The 15,880-nt window shown below is 40.6% G+C and overlaps 1 protein-coding gene across 4 annotated transcripts in view; it reads left to right on the top strand.

The window, feature by feature from the left end:
• Positions 1-15,880, top strand: part of dnaaf6 (dynein axonemal assembly factor 6) — an 80,255-nt gene that overhangs the window by 56,118 nt on the left and 8,257 nt on the right. For 3 of the 4 annotated variants that reach the window (XM_059977350.1, XM_059977353.1, XM_059977351.1), the window contains exon 4: positions 5,646-5,754. In XM_059977350.1, coding sequence (XP_059833333.1) covers positions 5,646-5,754 — 109 coding nt within the window. The remainder of the gene's footprint in view (positions 1-5,645; positions 5,755-15,880) is intronic. The other variant, XM_059977354.1, reaches the window with a different exon arrangement.

The following is a 15,880-nucleotide window of genomic DNA, read 5'->3' as shown; positions in this document are numbered from 1 at the left end:
AAATTTCATGACATATGTTAGTGATAGTAAACCTAATTCTGATTCTGATTACTCCACCTGTAGTCTCACCGTTCCCCTATATATCTGACGTAAAACAATATAATTCAATTCCCCAACAATAAACAACAAAGTTCAATTAGATTTCTAAATTATTTACACTACAATACCCGCATGTTAACCTTTCATGAATCATGTACTGGCACAGCTGGATGCCTCCACATTTCCAAGCTCCACTATTTCTCACATTCACATGGTGCATTTCTTGTTTATTTCTCCAGCCAAAATGAACAATTTCACATTTTCCCATAACATACACCATTGAACAGATCTTTGACCACTCACTTAATCTACCTCTATCTCTTCTGGACTCCTTATAGTTTTTTTACAACTTACACTCTTACTTATCCTTGCCTTACTTTTGCTGTCTCATCCAAGTCATTGATAATTCCTTGTAAAAGGTCGAGGCCCTAGTACCAATGCCTGTGGCTTGCCACTCACTACCCATTGGGTCATATTAAGACCCATTTATTCCCATTAGTTTCCTATTTGTCAGTTAATTTTTTATGTGTTACCTCTTTACACAGACTGGTATTGTCTGTAATAACCTTTGATGCAGCACCTTATCAAGTACCTCCTGGAAATCTGAGTGTAGAAATTCCACCAGTTCCCCTATATCCACAGCACTTTTTACTTCTTCAAAGAACACCAATACGCTGGTGAAACCTGATATAACGTAATTAGCTTTTGGCGAGACACTGGTAGATACTCAGCATATGTTTAATACACTATGTGACATCCAACAGTGATGTGGACATGTTGGTGCTGCCCTATGACAACTGAAGCTCTGATGTTCATCACAGGTGTATGTTTGATTTTTCTATCAAGCCCTTACCAAGCATTCATTGAGAAAATAATGTGATGCAGTTTCAAATTACACAGACAGTGATGCCTGAGAAGCAAGATTCTCCAATGGCACTGGGATAAATAGGAACATAAATAAAAGGAGCAGGAGTAGGCTACCTGGCCTGTTGAGCCTGCTCTGCCTTTCAATAAGAGCATGGCTGGTCTGACCATGGACTCATCTCCATCTACCTGCCTTTGCCCCATACCCCTTAATTCCCCTGCTCTGCAAAAAATCTATCCAACCTTGTCTTAAATATATTTACTGAGGTAGCCTCCACTGCTTCATTGGGCAGAGAATTCCATGGCTTCACCACTCTTTGGAAAAAGCAGTTCCTCCTCAACTCCATCCTAAATTTACTCACCCAAATCTTGAGACTATGTCCCCTAGTTCAGTAGGAACAGCTTTTCCACCTCTAACTTACCCTTATATGATTCTATAAGATTTCCTCTCATCCTTCTGAATTCCAGCGAGTACAGTCCCAGGCGACTCGATCTCTTCTCATAGTCTAACCCCCTCATATCTGGAATCAACCTGGTGAACCTGCTCTGCACCACCTCCAAAGCCAGTATATCCTTCCTCAAGTATGGAGACCAGAACTGCATGCAGTACTCCAGATGCAGCCTCATCAGTACTCTATCTACTTGCAGCATAACTCTCTGCTGCTAAGTTCAATCCCTCTGGTAATGAAAGCCAGCGTTCTATTTGCCTCTTTGATAGCCTGCTACACCTGCAAACCAGCCTTTTGTGATTCATGCACAAGCACTCCCAAGTCACTCTGCACAGCAGCATGCTGCAATCTTTTACCATTTAAATAATAATCTGCTCTTCCATTTTCCCATCCAAAGTGGATGACCTGGCATTTACCAACATTGTACTCCATCTGGCAGACCCTTGCCCACTCACTTAACCTATCTATATCTCTCTGCAAGCTCTCCATATTTGCTTTTCCATTCAATTTAGTGTCATCAACAAATTTAGATACGCTACATTCAGCCCCCTCTTCTCTGTAAACATAACTTCCCTTCACAAGGCCGATCTAATACGTTTATTCAAGGACACACAAATTTCTAATTCATTGTTTTCTGATAAACAAAACAAAGAAATGAATTTGTGCCTAGCGGGTCTGAAAAGTTTAGTACATAATCATCTTTGTAACCTACTTCTAGACCCTAAAGAATAATATAACATTTTCCCCAGATTAATGAGATTTAAGCATAACAGAGTGTTCTTTACACTGAGCCAGATACAGCTGCAGTTGAAGATCCCTGAACGTATCTAATACTTCCCGTGACTTTGTTCTTACTTTTCACTATGCTGTATACCTTGAACATATCCAATATGTTCAAACAGGTTCTGTAGGCCAAGTATACCACTAAGGAGACCTTGCTCATGATGTATGCTCCAATGCTAAACATTAAATTGTTTTAATTAATTTTTAAGGAAATTCTTACCTTCTAGGGTGCAGTGTCAACCCAGAATATCAATTAGCATAGGCCTTCTTTGTAATACTGAAGCAAAACCTGAGTCAAGGTATTATTAGAGCAAACACGAGGAAATCTGCAGATGCTGGAAATTCAAACAACAACACACACAAAATGCTGGTAGAATGCAGCAGGCTAGGCAGCATCTATAGGGAGAAGTGCTGTCGACGTTTCGGGCCGAGACTAGTCCTGACGAAGTGTCTCGGCCCAAAACGTCTCCCTATAGATGCTGCCTACCCTGCTGTGTTCTACCAGCATTTTGTGTGTGTCAAGGTATTATTATACTGATGAGGAACTTGGTATGATGTCAGAGCAATTACTGTAACATCACAGAAAACCTGATTTTTTATTTATTTATTGACATACCGCATGGAGTAGGTTTCCTGGCCCTTTGAGCCCTTTCTCCCAGTAATCCCCCAATTTAATGCTAACCTAATCTCAGGACAACTTACAATGACCAGTTAACCTACCAACCAGTACACCTCTGGAATGTGGAAGGAAACCTGAGCATGCAGAGGAAAGCTACACGGTCATGGTGAGAATGCACAAACTCCTTACAGGCAGCGGTGGGAATTGAACCTGGATTGCTAGTACCGTAAAATGTTGTGCTAACCACTATGTTACCGTGCCGCCCTAATTCTTCAATTTAACTGTTGTGTATTTAATATTTCAATAATATTTGAGTAATCTTGTATGTATGTCAGTTGATTAAGTGTTCTTGTTCACTTAAACAATTAATTATGGGTTTTATTGCATACGTCATCACCCTATGTGCACATCTCACTTGAAGTAAAGACAAAGTTACACCCATATTCCTGGACTCCCAATCTTCCTTTGAATTAATTTTATGTTTTGAAGTTACAAAACATAAGATTGGTGATGAACTATTTTTAAAACGAACCCAAGACAGTTACCAACCTGTTAAAGGGGAGTGAGACGTTTGAACAAAAAGAAAATACTGCCCCAACAAACTATTTCAATCATGTCTTATGTTTACTCTCAAATAGAATTGGCTGTCATCTACAAATATTTATAAATCTGCATTTTACATATCTTGTGTGTGAATTATGAACAAGTTTGTGCACAAATGTTTTATGTGGCTTCTTACAACTACATGAACAAATGTGGTTATGAAGGATACATGATATTCTATCCACTGGCCACACATGCCTAGAGTGATAGATCATTGTTTAAGATACCTAACTGGCAATCTGAGATGTGAGTTCAAATGCTGCTGTTAACTATAAATTTTAATTCAATTAATAATGAAATACTAACTGACTCAAAACTACTGGGTCATTTCTCTTCTAGTTCACTAACACCCTTAAGGGGAGGAAATCAGTTCTGATTAATCAGTCGAACTTGTATGAGCATAGAACAGAACAATACAGCGCAGTACAAGCCCTTCGGCCCACAATGTTGTGCTGACCCTTAAACCCTGCCTCCCATATCACCTCACCTTGAACTCCTCCATATACCTGTCTAGTAGTCTCTTAAATTTCACTAGTGTATCTGCCTCCACCACTGGCTCAGGCAGTGCATACCATGCACCAACCACTCTCTGAGTAAAAAACCTTCCTCTAATATCCCCCTTGAACTTTCCACCCCTTACCTTAAAGCCGTGTCCTCTTGTATTGAGCAGTGGTGCCTTGGGGAAGAGGCGCTGGCTGTCCACTCTATCTATTCCTCTTAATATCTTGTATACCACTATCATATCTCCTCTCATCCTCCTCTCCAGAGAGTAAAGCCCTGGCTCCCTTAATAACTGATCATAATGCATATTCTCTAAACCAGGCAGCATCCTGGTAAATCTCCTCTGTACTCTTTCCAATGTTTCCACATCCTTCCTATAGTGAGGCTACCAGAACTGGACATAGTACTCCAAGTGTGGCCTAACCAGAGTTTTATAGAGCTGCATCATTACCCAGCGACTCTTAAACTCTATCCCTCGACTTATGAAAGCTAACACTCCATAAGCTTTCTTAACTAACCTATCTACCTGTGAGGCAACTTTCAGGGATCTGTGGACATGTACCCCCAGACCCCTCTGCTCCTCCACACTTCCAAGTATCCTGCCATTTACTTTGTACTCTGCCTTGGAGTTCGTCCTTCCAAAGTGTACCACCTCACACTTCTCTTGGTTGAACTCCATCTGCCACTTCTCAGCCCACTTCTGCATCCTATCAATGTCTCTCTGCAATCTTTGACAATCCTCTACACTATCCACAACACTGCCAACCTTTGTGTCATCTTCAAACTTGCCAACCCACCCTTCTACCCCCACATCCAGGTCGTTAATAAAAATCACGAAAAGTAGAGGTCCCATAACTGATCCTTGTGGGTCACCACTAGCCACAACCCTCCAATCCGAATGTACTCCCTCCACCACAACCCTCTGCTTTCTGAAGGCCAGCCAATTCTGAATCCACCTGGCCAAACTTCGCTGGATCCCATGCCTTCTAACTTTCTGAATAAGCCTACCGTATGTAACCTCTCAAACACCAAAAAGACTGACCTCAATGACCTCTGAAATGGCCCTGCAAGCCAATCAATTTGAAGATATTTGGGATCGGAAATGGTAATTTTTCACAAACCCATTTATAGTGGTTTGGATTGGTTAGGGGAATGATATTGGTAGAGCCACAATTCCTAAGATGAGAGAGTTGTCCTAGCAAAGGATCCTAGACAGCTTGGGTTTATGTTCCTTTGAGTTTAGAAGAACCAGCTATGACCTCATCTAATTCTATAGGATAAGGGAGCTTGACAGGATAAATGTTGAGATGTTTTCATTAGTGGAAGAGTTACAAATCTATAATCACAAGTGGCTGGTCATTTAAAACCGAGGTGGATAGAAATTTCTTCCCTCAAAGGGTACTAAATCTCTGGAATTCTCTAACCTCAAGGGTTGTGATAGTGAAGCAAGACCATTAGGAATATTTAAGATGGACATAGATGAATATTTGACAGAACAAGGACTTGAGGGTTAGAGAACTGGCACAGAAGAGGAGTTGAGGCCAGTGTATGTGAAGCTTATTCCTGCTCCTATTTTCTTGTAGATGTGCTCAGGAGTGTCAGTATTCTACTCAACAAAAGTATAACACCTTGTTGTTTGATTGTAAAATGTAGTGCAGCAAGCAGCACTAATAAATGCGAATACACAGGTGAGGAAGTGGAGATTACTGCACTTGCAAAGAACCATCTCCCTCAGAAAAACAAAGTCATAAATTCCTGAACCTAATTGTCCTTACATTTTCTTTCAGCAGATTCCAGCACTGTTGAGCCTACAGACAACAAAACAATCTGGGCTGAGGACGATGTACCTGTAGGGTCAGAATTTGAAGACATCTGGGATACAAGACAACAGCCAGAGTAGGTGTCAAAGGCTTTTGTGTTGTGGGTTTGTATATGATGTGGAGGCATAACATAAATCATAGTCAATATTGAGTGGAAGACCAGAGGACACAGCCTCAGAATAATGTGAATTTAAAACAGAGATGAGGAGGAATTTCTTTAGCCAGAGAGTGGTAAATCTATGGATTTTTTTGCCACAGGCAGCTGTGGAGGCCAGGACTTTGGGTATATTTAAAGCAGGGGTTGGTAGGTTCTTGAAGGGTTACAGGGAAATGGCAGGATATTGGGAGTGAGAGAACAGCTGGATCAGCAATAATGAAATAGAGGAGCAGGTTCGATGGGCTAAAAGCCCTAATTCTGTTCCTATATCTTATGGTCTAATATGGAAGCCATTCCAATGATATCCATCTGTCTTTTGTAGTCACTTTATTTGAAATGCATCAGTATTTTGGCATGTAAAGTTTAATATAAAAATTTACTTTTCGTATTCCCTAATACTATCAAAATATGTTAAAACATTCTCCAATGTTCCCAGCTTTGTCACTAAAAATGTTACACATTTTGATACATACTGTACATAGCAACAAGGTATGCATTTTATTTATTGCCTTGAATCTGTGCTGTCAGTGAATGAGGTTATGGGTGATCAGTATGGATCTACAGTAGGTACTGTTGGCAATGCAGCACTGATAGCATTTCATAACACCATAAAATATAGAAGAATTAGGTCATTTGGTCCATTGAGTCTGCTCCACTATTTCATCATGACTGATCAAATGTTCCTCTCAGCCCCAATCTCATGTCTTCTCCCTGTATCCCTCGCTAACAAAGCCATCAATTCCATCATTCAAATCATTGACATAAAACATAAGAAGAATCGGTCCCAACACAGACACTGTGGACACCACTAATCATCGACAACCAACTAGAAAAGGCTCAATTCATTCCCAGTCTTTGCCTCCTGCCAATCAGACACTGCTTATCCATGCCAGAATCTTTCTTGTAATACCATGTACTCGTAGCTTGTTAAGCAGCCTCATGTATGGCACCTTGTCAAAGGCCTTCTGTAAATCCAAGTACACAACATCAACCAATTCTCCTTTGTCCATCCTGCTTGTTATTTCTTCAGAGAATTCCAACAGGTTTGTCAGACAAGATTTTCCCTTGAGGAAACCATGCTGACTACAGCCTATTTTAACATGTGACTACAAGAACTCTTGAGACCTCATCCTTAATAATCAATTCCAACATCTTCCCAACTACTGAGGTCTGACTAACTGGACTACAATTTCCTCTTATCTGCCTCTCTCCCTTCTTGAAGACTGGAGTGACTTCTGCAATTTCCCAATCTTCTGGAACCATTCCAGATTCTAGTGATTCTTGAAAGATCATCACTAATACCTCCACGATCTCTTCGGCCACCTCTTTCCGAACCCTGGGGTGTACACCATCTGGTCCAGCTGACTTATCTACCTTCAGACCTTTCAGTTTCCTAAGAAACTTCTGTCTAGTTATGTTTAATTTCACACAACTCATGCTCCCTGACACCTGGAACGTCCACCATACTGCCAGCATCTTCCATAGTGAATCCTGAGGCAAAATACTTATTCAGTTGATCTGCCATTTCCTTGTCCCTCATTACTACCTCTCCAGCATCATTTTACAGCTGTCCAATAACCACTCTTGCCTCTCTTTTACACTTCATGCATCTGAAGAAACTTTTGGTATCCTCCTTAATATTATTGACTAGTTTACTTTTGCATTCCATATTTTCCTTAATGATGTTTTAGTTGCCCTCTGTTGGTTTTTAAAAGCTTCCCAAGCCTCTAACTTACATTCATTTTGCTCTACTATATGCCTTCTCTTGTCTTGCTAGTGATGGTTGGGTTATCTTTCTTTCAGAATACTTCTTCCTCTTTGGGATGTACATACCCTGTGCCTTCTGAATTGCTTGCAGAAATTCCAGCCGTTGCTGCTCTGCCATCATCCCTGCCAGTGTTCTTTTCCAATCAATTCTGGCCAGCTCCTCTCTCATGCCTCTGTAATTCACTTTACTCCACTGTAATACTGATACACCTGACTTTAGCTTCTCCTTTTCAAATTTCAGGGTTAATTCAATCATATTATGATCACTTTCCCCTAAGGATCTTTTACCTTAAGCTCTCTAATTAATTCTGCTTCATAGCACACCAAATCCAGAATAGCTGATCTTTTAGTGGGCTCAACTATGAGCTGCTCTAAAAACTCATCTCGTTCTAGAGTTCGCTCCTCCAGTACCAACCTGATTTTCCCAATCGACCTGTATATTGAAGTCCCCCATGGCTATTATAACATCCACTTTTTGGCATGCATTTTCAATCTCCCATTGTAATTTGTAGGCCTCATCCTTATTACTGTTTAGGGGTCTGTATACAATTCCCATCAGAGACTTTTTACCCTTGCAGTTCCTTAGCTCTACCCACAATGATTTAACACCTAACCCTATGTCACCTCATTCTAATGATTTGATTTAATTTTATACCAAAAGAGCTACACCAGCCCCTCTGCCTTCCTGCCTATCCTTTTGATACAATATGTATCCTTGGACATTAAACTCCCAGTTATATTCTTTCAGCCATGATTCAGTGATGCCTACATCATACCTGCCAATCTGCAACTGTGCTGCAAGTTCATCTACCTCATTCCATATACTGCACGCAGTCAGTTACAACACTTTCAGTCCTGTATTCACCCTTTTTTGATTTTGTCACACCATGCTCAACCTTTTGATTCCTAACTTTGTCTGAAATCTTACCAACATCTGCCACCATAACCGCTCCACTATCTGTTCTGGCACTCTGGTTCCCATCCATTACAACTCTAGTTTAAACCCCACCATGTAGCATTAACAAACCTTCCTGCTAGGATGTTAGTCCCCCTCTAGTTCGGGTGCAAACCCTCCCTTCTGTACAGTTCCCACCTTCCTTGCAAGAGAGCCCAATGATCGAAAAATCTTGTGCGCTCCCTCCTACACCAACTCCTTAGCCACATATTAAACTGCCTGATCTTCCTAATTCTCGCCTCACTAGTACGTGGCACAGGTAGCAATCCTGAGATCACAACCCTGAGGGTCTTCCCCTTTAACTTTGCACCTAACTCCCTGAACTCCCTTTGCAGAATCTCACCACTCATCCTACCCGTGTCTTTGGTACCCACATGGACCACGACTTCTTGCTGTTCACCCTCCCACTTAAGGATGTTGAGGACTTGATCCAAGATATCCCAGACCCTGCTAACCAGGTGGCAACATACCATCTGGGAATCTCCTTTTCGCCTACAGAACTTCCTGTCTATTTCCTAACTAACAAATTCCCTATCACAACTGGCATTGGGTCTACCTCTTCTTCCCCCTTCCCTTCTGAATCATAGAGGCAGACTCAATGCCAGCAACCCCACCACTGTGACTTTCCACTGTTAGGTCACCCCCCTCCCCAATACTGTCGTTGAGAGGGATGGCCACAGGGGTACTCTGCACTGACCCTGACCCTTAGTCCCTTTCCCATACCTAACTGTCACCCAGTTTCCTGTGACCTGCACTCTGGGTGTAAGTACCCTTTATGTCTTATCTATCTTCCGATTGATTCAGAGTTCACCCAGTTCCAGCTCCAACTCCTTAACATGGTTTATTAGAAGCTGCAGCTGGATGTACTTGTCACTTCCCACTGGAGGTCTCCCTGCCTCCCCACTTCCCGCAAGAGGAACATTGCACTATCCTGCCTGGCAACTCTACTGTCCTAGATGAGCAGATATAAAGAAGAGTATGAAAAGGAAAAACTGAGAAGAGTCAAATTGGAATTACAAATGAACCAGACTAGAAAAATAGCAGATTTTTTCTCTAAGACCTTCAGAAACCAAGGCAACACACACAAAACTCAGCAATTCAGGCAACATGTGATGTTTTGGGTCGAGATCCTTCATTGGGATGGGACTCTTGATTAGAAAACCAGATGGATTTTTCCAACATTCCTGTAATTTCAGATTTACTGACATCAGTATTTTTTAAAATTCTGATTTTTATATAATTGGGCATGGTGGGATTTCAACTCATGTCCAAGGTCTAACAATCCAGAACTGTTGTTGTTAGCCCAGTAGCTTCATTTTTAAATTACCATCCTGAATTCCCCAATAAGCAGAAAAAGTTCTCTTCTTTCTCATCAATATTTGAAAATTTCAATCATTCATAATTTGAATTCTAGGGAATATGAAACTACACTGGAATTTTTTCTCTTTAAATTTAACCCTCTAGAACACTGCAAAGGTCAGTGTACTCACCCAACTGTGCTACCCAGTTTTTCTGTCAACCACCTGGTTGTGTATTTATCAGCACGTTTAGACTTGTCATGAAAACAATATGTAGAAAAATGCTTAGATACATATAATTCACAAAAAGCAGATCAAATCTGATCTAGCTAATTACTACCAATCAATCTCTTCTCAATCATTAACAGATAAATGGGAGTCTTTGTCAACAGTGTCGTCGAAAATTAGAACATACAACAGCACAGCAGAGGAATACGTCTTTTGGACCACAATGTCTGTGCTAATCATGATGCTAATTTAAACTAATTCCATCTACCTGCATATGGTCTATATCCCATGACAACTTGCCTGTTTCCCATACCTGGCTAAATACCTTTTAAATCTTCCTATTGTATCAGCTTCCACTACCTCCTCTGGCAGTGCATTCCAGCTACCTATCACTCTGGGTAAAAAAAAAACTTGTTTTGCAAATCTCCTTCAAATTTTCCCATCACATCTTAAAACAATGCCTTCCGGTATTTGACATTTTCACCTTGTATAAAGACCCTGACCATATCCACCATAACTCTATATACATAATTCCATACAACAGAATTGGTAGTAGAGTGGGCAGTGAAGAGGTTGTCTAAGGTTAAAACAAAATCTAAATTAACTAGGGAAATGAGCAAATAATGGTAAATGGAATTTAAGTCAACAGGTGCAATTTGTTGCACATTTAAAAGTTAAACCAGGGCAGGACTTGTACAGTAAATGATAGAGACCTAGAGAATGTCAGAGAGCAGAGAGACTCTGGGGTAGAGGTATACAGTTCCCTGAAGGTGAACATGTTGGTGAAGAAGGCACATAGCATGCTTGCTTTCATTAGTTTAGGGAGTTGGGACATATTTTTAGAGCTGCACGAGTTGTTGGTGAGATCACGTGTGGAGTATTGTGTGCAGTTCTGTTTGCCTGGGTATAGAAAGCTGTCATTAAGCGGAGAGGGATACAAAGATATTTATGAGGATGATTCTGGAACAGGAGGGCTTGACTTTTAAGGAGAGACTGACTTTTGTCGTTGAGTATAGGATTCTGATGGGTAGTATATAAAATCATGAGGGAGATGGATAAGCTGAATAGTCAGTCTATTTCCCAGCATAGGGGAATTTGGAACTGGAAGTTTTAGTTTGAGGTGAGAGAGGAAGATTGAAAAGGAACCTGAGGGACAATTTTTTTCCACATAAGGAGAGATATGTATTTATGGAAGGAACTGCCACAAAAAGTTCTTGAGATAAGTACAATTAAAATTCTTAAAATACGTTTAGACACGTACATGGACAGGAAATGTTTTGACAGAATTGGGCCAAATGCAGGCAAATGAGACTTACTCAGTTAGGCTATTTGTTCAGCAAGGATTAGTTTCGATGAAGGGTCTGTTTCTGTGAAGTAAAACTCTATAACTCTGTAATCTCTCTTTAAAATTAATATTCTCCAGTTTTCTAATTCAGGCAACATCACAGTGAACTTCTTTTACATCCTCTTCAAAGCCTCCACATCCTTCCTGTAATGCAGCAACCAGAAATGCACACAATACTCCAAATATGGACTAGCCAGTTTTATGCAGCTGCAAAATGACCTGTCCATTATTAAACTCTGAGTTTAACTTGTTACTTATTTTATACTCTAAATTGATGTAAATTTTATACTCAGTTCCCTGACCAATAAACACAAGTATGCCATATACTTTTTTAATCACCTTATATACTTACATGGAACTTTCAGTGAGCTGTGTGCTTGAACCCCAAAATAGCTCTGTACATCTGTATTTCCAAGGGTCTGCTATTTACTGTAAACTTTCCTCTTACTTTTGACCTCCCACTGTGGAACACCTCACACTTTTCCAGATTAAACTGAGTCTACTATTTCTACATCCATATTTCCAACTAATCTATATTGTGCTGTATCCTTTGACCACCTTCCTCACTACTCCATAACTCCCACATTTTTGTGTTATCTGTGAACTTACCGATCAGTTCACAATGTCTTCATCCATGTCATTGATATGTAACAGAAGCAATAGTGATCCCAGCATTGAACTTTGCAGAACAGCACTGGGACACCCTCCAATACTACACACTGTCTTCTATGGCCAAGCCAATTTTATACCTGACCTAAATTTCTGTGGACTGTATGTGCTTTATCCTCTGCATCAGCTCACCATGGGGGGCCTTGTAGAATGCTTGACTGAACTCCACGAATAAGACCCTCTCACTGATGCTGAGCTTGGGTTTTACCAGGACCGTTCAGTTCCAGGCTTCATCACAGCCTTGGACCAAATATAGATTAAAGAATTCTACAAAGTACATGGAATAACTGCTCTCGTGATCAAGACAGTGTTCTTTATGAAATATGACATCAAGAAGTCCTGTTAAAATGGAAGTCAATGAGCCAGAAGAAATCTTTTTGAAGGGAAGATTCCAAAAGCTGGACTATTACCTGGCATGAAGGGAGATGGTTGTGGTCACTGGATGTTGATCTTTGCTGCACCTTGTCATCACCCTTAGGGCAAGTCCTAAACCATCTTCAGTTGGTTCACCAATGACCTTCCTTCAATCATAAGGCCAAAAGTGCAGATGTTCACTGATGATTCTTTTCAACAAATGAGGCAACATTCAGGATAATGGATAGCAAGAAACATGAGTGCTACAAAGTCCCAAGCAAAGACCAACTCCAAAAGGATTTCTCCTTAATGTCAGGCTTTTATTGGCACTGCTCATACCAGATAACTTTGCACCATTGGCAAATTGTGGCACCTTTTTGTTACTGAATGTTAATAAATATAATGAATAGTTGAGACCCCAACACAGATCCTTGTGGTGCACTACTCATCATATGCTGAAAAATTGAGGATCAGCCCATTACTCCTAATCTGGCATAGCAAGTCCCATGAATATAATCATTTGACTTTAATGCCAAATTTCTGCTTTATCTAATGATCATAAAAAATTAAAAGAATGAAGAATGATTTTTGAACATCTTCAGAAAAGTGCATGGAAATACCTCCTTAAACATTCCTTTGGTACCTACAGTGTACACATCTTTCAAAATAAAAACCAAATTTGTCAAACATTGGTTAAGTTTACAGTCCATGCTAGCTACCTTCAATCAACTGAAAACTTTTCAAACTATTTGATCATCCCCATCCTTGATTTACGGACTTTAATAAGAAACAACATTTTCTCTGGTACATCTTTCATAAGTATCAGTTTGAACTGAGCAGTCTGCTTCACCCAGGGCACAGTGGCACAGCTTAGGTAGAGGCTTTGTCCCACAGCTCTAGTGACCCTGGTTTAATCCTGATCTCTAATACTGTCTGTATGGAGTTCGCAAAACCATGCAAGTTTCCCTGGATGCTCTGGTTTCCTCAAGCATCCCAAAGGCAAGTTAATTGGCTGCAGTAAATTGTCCCAGTGAGAAGTTGAGTCATACATTCTGAGGGAGAATAGAGTACAGGGGGAATTAGCAGGACAATACGAGTGCTCAGTGGGCTGAAATATTATCATTGTTGAATGAAAACAATGGAAAATCTATGGGAATGTTTCTGAAGCAGGAGTACTTTAGAAAATCACATTTCAAGCATCAAATATTCTCAACTACTTCCTTTAAAGTGTGGAGTAATGACTGTGTGGTTATGAGGATATTGACAAATCATTTTATTTTGTTCATCATTGTTAATATGTAAACATTGACCTGGGCCAGCATCGCTTGTTTCACGTTGTTCCATAAATGGGCGTTTCTGGGAACAGCTGGGTACTGGTGCAGTAGTGCACAAGTAGCCCATGTTAGTGTCAATTGATTCGGCTTTATATTAAACTCTTCTTAGACACAATTTGCTGATTGTTTGTCACTCTATCTGTTAACAGATTCTATCACATTCCACCTCAAATCTCTGGAATGGCTGTATTTGTTTCATATCCTTCCTTTCAGTATATGAAATAAGGTAAATGATCTTGTAGCTCAGTTGGAAATTGACAGAGTCATGGCTGAAAGATCCAAGAATACAGGTTATATCAAAAGAACGGGCAGGTGGACAGAGGAGGTAAGGTGTCTTCGTTGGCAAAAAATGATATCAAATCCTTAGAAAGAAGTGACTTTGAATCAGAAGAGGTAGAATCTTTGCAGGTAGAGTTGAAAAACTGCAAGGGTAAAAAGACCTTGATGGGAGTTATATGACAGGCTCTGAACAGTAGGCAGGTGCGTGGTACAAATTACAACAGGAGATGGAAAAGGCATGCAAAAAGGGCAATGTTACGTTGGTCAAGGGGGATTTGAATTAGTAGGAAGATTAGGAAAATCAGGTTGGTGCTGGATCCCAAGAGAAAGGTTTGAAGGTAAATAAGTCACCTGAACCAGATGGACTATGCACAAGGGTTCTGAAAAAGATAGCTGAAGGGATTGTAGAGGCATTAGCAATGATCTTTCAAAAATTACTAGATTCTGGAATGGTTCCAGTGGACTGATTAATTGCAGATGTCAATCCACTCTAAAGGCAAAACACAAGAAATTATAGGCCAGTTATCCTGACTTCAGTGGTTGGCAAGATGTTAAATCATATTAATAAGCTTCAGGGTACACAGATGCACATGATCAAATAAGCTGAAGTCAACATGACTTGACAAATCAGTTGGAATTTTTTGAGGGAATATTGGGTGGAATAGACAAAGGAGAGTCAGTGGATGATGTTTACTTGGATTTTCAGAAGGTCTTAGGCAAGGTGCTGCGCAGGAGGCTGCTGAACAAAATCAGACCCCATTCTGCTGCAGGAAAGATAGAACGGTTGGTTGGCAGAAGGCAAAGAGTGGGAATATAGGGCAGATTTTCTGGTTGGCCTTTGGTGACTAGTGGTGTTCTGCAGATGTCTGTGTTGAGCTACTTTTCATGTTGTATGTTAATGATCTGCATGACAAAATTTATGGCTTTGTGGCCAGGTTGATTGCAAGATAGGCGGAGGGTCAGGTTGTGTTGAAGAAGCAGGGAGTCTACAGAAGGATGTGGACAGATTTAGAGAATGGGCAAAGAAGTAGCAGATAGAATACAGTGTAACACGTAGAAAATGCCGGAAGAACTCATAAGCTCAGGCAGCATCTATGGAAAAGAATAAAGAGTCGATGTTTCGAGCCGAGACCCTTCATCAGGACTCGCTGTAGTGTTGATGGAATGAAGTGTAGTGAAGTGTATGGTCATCCACTTTGGTAGAAGGAATAAGGACAGTGGCAATTTTCTAAACAGGGAGCAAACACGGAGAATTCCAAGCTGCAAAGGGACTTGGGAGTCCTGGTGCAGGATTCCCAAAAGGTTAATTTGCAGGTGGAGTTGGGTAGTAAGGAAGGCATATGCAATGTTAGCATTCATTTTGAGAAGAGTAAAATATAAAAACAAGGATATAATGCTGAAGCCTTATCTGACTACATTTGGAGTTCTGTGTGCAGTTTTGGGCCTCATATATAAGAAAGGGTGTGCTGTTCTTGGAGAGGGTCCAGGGAATGAAGTGGTTAATGTACGAGGAGTGTTTGGTGGCTCTGCCCTGTACTCACTAGAGTTTAGGAGAATGAGGGAGGATGCCATTGATACCTACTGGATATTGAAAGGTCGAGATGTAGTGGATATGGAAAGGATGTTTCCCTAAGTGGAAGAGTCTATGAAAGTAGGGTACAGCCTCAGAAAAGGAATTTCCTTAAGAACAGAGATGAGAATGACTTTCTTTAGCCAGAGAGCGGTGAATTCGTGGAATTCACTGCCAAGGACTATTGTAGAGGCCTGGTCATTGGGTTATTTAAAGCAGAGGTTGATAGGTTCTTTATTAGTAAAA

Source organism: Hypanus sabinus, chromosome 8 (assembly GCF_030144855.1).
Source record: "Hypanus sabinus isolate sHypSab1 chromosome 8, sHypSab1.hap1, whole genome shotgun sequence".
Lineage (NCBI taxonomy): Eukaryota > Metazoa > Chordata > Chondrichthyes > Myliobatiformes > Dasyatidae > Hypanus > Hypanus sabinus.
This window is presented reverse-complemented; position numbering and strand designations above follow the sequence as displayed.